The sequence below is a fragment of the Apis dorsata genome, unplaced genomic scaffold (genome assembly GCF_000469605.1).
Source record: "Apis dorsata unplaced genomic scaffold, Apis dorsata 1.3 scaffold_342, whole genome shotgun sequence".
Lineage (NCBI taxonomy): Eukaryota > Metazoa > Arthropoda > Insecta > Hymenoptera > Apidae > Apis > Apis dorsata.
This window is the reverse complement of record NW_006263609.1, coordinates 447,278-452,302: the sequence shown is the minus strand read 5'-3', so window position 1 is coordinate 452,302 and position 5,025 is coordinate 447,278. Positions and strand designations below refer to the sequence as shown.

The 5,025-nt window shown below is 18.8% G+C and overlaps 1 protein-coding gene across 1 annotated transcript in view; it reads left to right on the top strand.

Moving 5' to 3' along the window:
- Positions 1-5,025, top strand: part of LOC102679380 — an 8,538-nt gene that overhangs the window by 2,279 nt on the left and 1,234 nt on the right. The window contains exons 3-9 of the mRNA XM_031511707.1: positions 939-1,209; positions 1,491-1,654; positions 2,021-2,171; positions 2,636-2,815; positions 3,146-3,236; positions 3,300-3,494; positions 4,167-4,492. Of these exons, the coding sequence (XP_031367567.1) occupies positions 939-1,209; positions 1,491-1,654; positions 2,021-2,171; positions 2,636-2,815; positions 3,146-3,236; positions 3,300-3,494; positions 4,167-4,492 (1,378 nt within the window). The remainder of the gene's footprint in view (positions 1-938; positions 1,210-1,490; positions 1,655-2,020; positions 2,172-2,635; positions 2,816-3,145; positions 3,237-3,299; positions 3,495-4,166; positions 4,493-5,025) is intronic.

Genomic DNA, 5,025 nt, shown 5'->3' with positions numbered 1-5,025 from the left:
ATATTTGGGATATTTTGTTAATCATTTTGTTAACAAATAAGATATTTGTACTAAAAAAATAGTTAAATAAATTCATTATATTTGAACAATTTTAAAAATGAAGGCGTGTATATTTTAAATGAACGTGTATGTAGATATGTATGTTGCTATTTTTTCTTGTATAGAATAAAACAAAATTTATATCAATTTATATCAAAATTATTTTTTTGTATTTTTTGTGTTATGTTTTGCAAATTTATTTTTCTTTTATATATTTTGTATATAAGTTTTATATACTTGTTGTACTAGTATTGTATACTAGTTTTATATACTTTGATAAAGAAATATTTGAATGATATGTAATAACATTTTTATTTTTTACATTATCAATAAATGTAATAGATATTCTAAAGCAATTTTTATTTATTTTCCTCTTATTAGTTATCAGAATTCATAAAAAATTAAAAAATTACATAACATCTCAAATTTATGAAGAAGTATAGAAAAAAAAGTAATAGTTTGAAAAAATATTTTATTTCAGATTTCATATTGCCTAATATAAATATTTTTTATAGAAAAAATAAAAAGAGGTTTTATTCGTATAATATAAAATTTTTTTCTGAATTTTATTATTTTTATATAAAATCATTTTCTTTTATCATTTATTATAATTTTAAAGATTAATAAAAATAATTTGACTACATCAAAATATTTGGTATATGTTCTGACTTCGAAACATTGTATCTGACATTAGAATGCTTAAACCCAACTTTAAAATGTGATTGGATACGAAATTCGTCTCAAAGAAAGAAAATTATTTTAAAAATATGTCGTCTTTTATTAATTATTGTTTTTAAAAAAGTTCTTTTAACATTTTATAATTAATAATTATATAACAATCTTTCGGATTTGCCTATTATCAAATAACAAGTATTAATAATATTGAATTGTTTTTATAGATATGTACCGTATCAATCATACAAGGATTTGGATTAATATTTAAAGATCTTTTCCCTCGTTTTGGATTCAATGCAACTCAAGGAACGATTATTATTAATACAAGTTTCTCTTTTGGTATGATACTTGGATTGGTGAACGGTCCATTGTTACGAAACTATGGATATAGGAAAATGGCTATAATTGGTAGCTTATTCTTCAGTATTGGAGTAATTATAACGGCATTTATCAGTTCTTTTACTTCTTTCATATTATTCTACGGTATATTCACGTGTAAGTGTGATTTATATTATAATAAAAAATTACTCAAATATTTAAATAATGAGAAGAATATAAAATATATATAATAAAAGAATCTTCGTGATATAGAAAGTTTTATTTTATCAAAAATTTTAAATAATATTTTATACTTTCATAGATACATAAAATACATTATATGGTAAATAATATTATATTATATAATATAATATAAACTAATAAAACATTATATATAACTAATATTTTATTATTACAAGATATCTTCATTATTAATGAGATAATATTTTTTTATGTAGCATTAGGTACATATATGACGTTGTCTGCTTTTTCATATGCATTGAATTCCTATTTTACAACAAAGAGAGGACGCGCTATGTCTTTAGCAATGACGCTTATTGGATTAGGACCTATAGTTGTACCTCAAGTGACTTCCTTTTTACTTTCATATTATGGATTTCAGGTATTTTAATAAATGTATGATATATTTTTATAATTAATTTAATTTTTATAATTATATTTATATTATTAATTATATTTATATCATATAATTATATTATATCTATAATAATAAACTATAATAATATAATATCACTATAATAATAAATTAAATCAAAGAAAATAACAATATTGAAATGGAAAGAAAAAAATATATAATTCTTTAGAATTCCCATAGATTTTTTTAAATTTATCGTTCTATATTTAATACATTTGAAGAGTAAAAATATTAAATGTGAAAACTATATTAAAATAATTTAAAAAATGAAAATATTTAATATAATTAATAAGATTCATATCTATTATACATTTTTTATTTTTATGTTATTAGAGCACGATACTATTATATGGAGCTTTTTCTTTCCATTCATTGATAGGGGCTTTACTACTTCATCCGCTCAAATGGCATATGAAAGATGCAACTAAATCGAAATCTCCAAATGAAGAATCATTAATGAAAGAAAACGAAAATAAAATATTAGGTAAAAATTGTTTAAAAACAAAACTAAATCTAACATATTTGTTAATTATTTATATATCATTTTTCTATTTACATTTTCAGGATGATTTTAAATATTTAAAAAAAAACATAAAAATTGTTATACAAATATTTTGATTGAAACTTATTTATTAAATTATAAACAATTTTAATTTATATAAGATAAAACGAAATGGAAATAGAGACTGCTATGTGTTATCATACCATCGTTTTGATTTGTCTTTATCTAATGTAAATAAATTTTTTATTTATAACTTAATAAATAAGTTTAAACCGAAATTTTTATATATCAATATTTACTTTATTGTGTATATAGAAATTTCTATAAATGATCCATAAATAGCTTGACACTCGATATATAAAAATCATAACAAAACTTTTAAAAAATATTTAAAAATCTAAAAAGAAAAGAAAAGAAAAATTAAATTAAAATTAAATTAATTTTAGATCAGAAAAAGATTATTATTCAAGAAGAAGTAAATATTAAAAATTCAAACATGGACTTAAATAACGTATCACGAAAAAGAAAAATAACTCAAGTTTCGAATATTGATCACGATGCAGAAATTGGAAGTATTTATGGATTTGATATACCTTATGCTCGTCAAATGTCAGAAACATTAAGTGGTAAGAAAATAATCCAGAAGTCATAATATCTAATATTTAATAGATATCATGATAACAAAATTGTAAAACCAATTTTTTTTTATTTTATTATATTGTAATATAAATTCATTTTTTAAAATAAAAATATTATTTTATGTAAAGAATTATATATTTATGATAAAATTATATTTTAAATTTTTAATTTATGATATTATAATCTTAGACTTATAATTTTTAATCAAAGAATTATTTCTATTTTTACTTTACATATACAAATACAAGATCAATGATTGTTTTTTTTAATTCTTACTTTTTACATATTAATTTTAATTTTAAAAAATGTTATTATAGTTTCTATAGGAGAAAAAGAAGTTGATATGTATAAAATCATTGAAAATGGCGAAATGGGAAAAGAGCATTCAAGAATTCAATATAATAATCGATGTGAGTATATATAAATCTTTTAAAATTTATAAAAAGAAGTAAATAATTGAAAATATTTTATTCCAGTTAAAAGTATTGATACGATCAATCTTGGCAGCAGTATTAAAATCTTTGAAGAGAAACCTTTGACAAAATATAATAGTAAAAATGAAATTAATGATTATAAGAACATAATAAATGAAGAAAACGATATATTATTAATAATAAATAACGATGCAAACGCAACATCGAATACAGAAAATGATAACGATGAAAAGTATGTACTATATATATATATATTTACATATATTTTACTATATATATATATATATATATAAATTAAAATAAAATAGAAAAGAATTGAATTTTTTACAAGATAATGATACGTATAAATTTTTTCCTTTTTTCATAAATATATAAAAAATATGCATATACATTAATTTCTAGCTTATAATATAATACCTTGTATTCTGATTATAATTATATTTATTTCACAAGTTCACTATTATTATTACTTATTTTTCTCACACAAAATTTTGAATCTATGGTCAAGATACACGACACTATAGTGATTTTAATTATTTTAATTTTAATTATAAAAATATTATTATATTATAATTATGAAAAAAATCGATTATAGAAAAACGAAATAGCAACTATAATTGAGGCAAATATAAGTAAAAAATTTCGATTTTTTTATAGCATAACAATTCGATTTATTTTTGGAAAATTTTTTCAAATTCTATTATGGATATTCAAAAAATAGTTAAAATTCTTTCCTTCTATACAGAATGTTACATCTTATACTTTTTAAAAAGAATTTTAAGGAAACTTTCCTTTTTATAAGAAATTTTTTATTTTCAAAATCTTATAAATAAATATCTTATCAATGAGGTAAAAAATTGAAAATGAACGAAATGAAATGAATATAAAATTTAATCAATTATAGGTTAAAAAATAAGTCTATTATGTCACGAATATTGAGGACGATAGCAGAATATTTTGATCTGGATTTATTAAAGGACCCAGGCTACGTAAATCTGATGTTAGGAATGTCTATAGCTGTTTTTGCTGAAATGAATTTCTCCCAATTAACACCTTTCATTCTAACGGATATGAATATATCAACTAAGCAGATTGCATATATAATGAGTACCATTGCAAGTGTGGATTTGGTTTTTAGAATTCTTGCTCCTTTTATTGGAGAATGGTTTAATCAACCACCGAAAATAATGTATATGATGAGTTTATGTCTCTTAATTATCAGTCGAACATGTAAGTATTCGATCATATGTAATTTATTTTATGTTCGATAAAAAGAAAAGCATTTTTTCAAAAAATATTTTGAAATTTGAATATGAATAAAGCGAATAAAAGATATGTATTTTACAATTTACATTTTAATGTTTCTTTATGAAATATTTTCATCAACCATTTTAAAATAATATTTGATAATGATTTTATTAATTTATTTATTTTTTATAACAAAATTTTCTAAATATACGGATAATAATGTGCAGAAAGAAGAAATTAATATTTTTCTTCTAAAAAAAAAAAAAAAAAATAGCAAATATTTTTTTTATAATCTTAAATTTTAATTTTAAAATGTTTTTATTTATTACTTTGTTTAAAAGAGAATTATAAATCTTTGTAAAATATCATTTTAAAAAATTTTGAAAATATCATTTTAATTTAAAATAACTAAAACAAATATTTTGCTTATAATTTTTAAACTGAAATATATAAAAATAATAAATAAAAATAATAAAATAATAAAAAAATAAATAAAATAATAAAAAATAATAAAT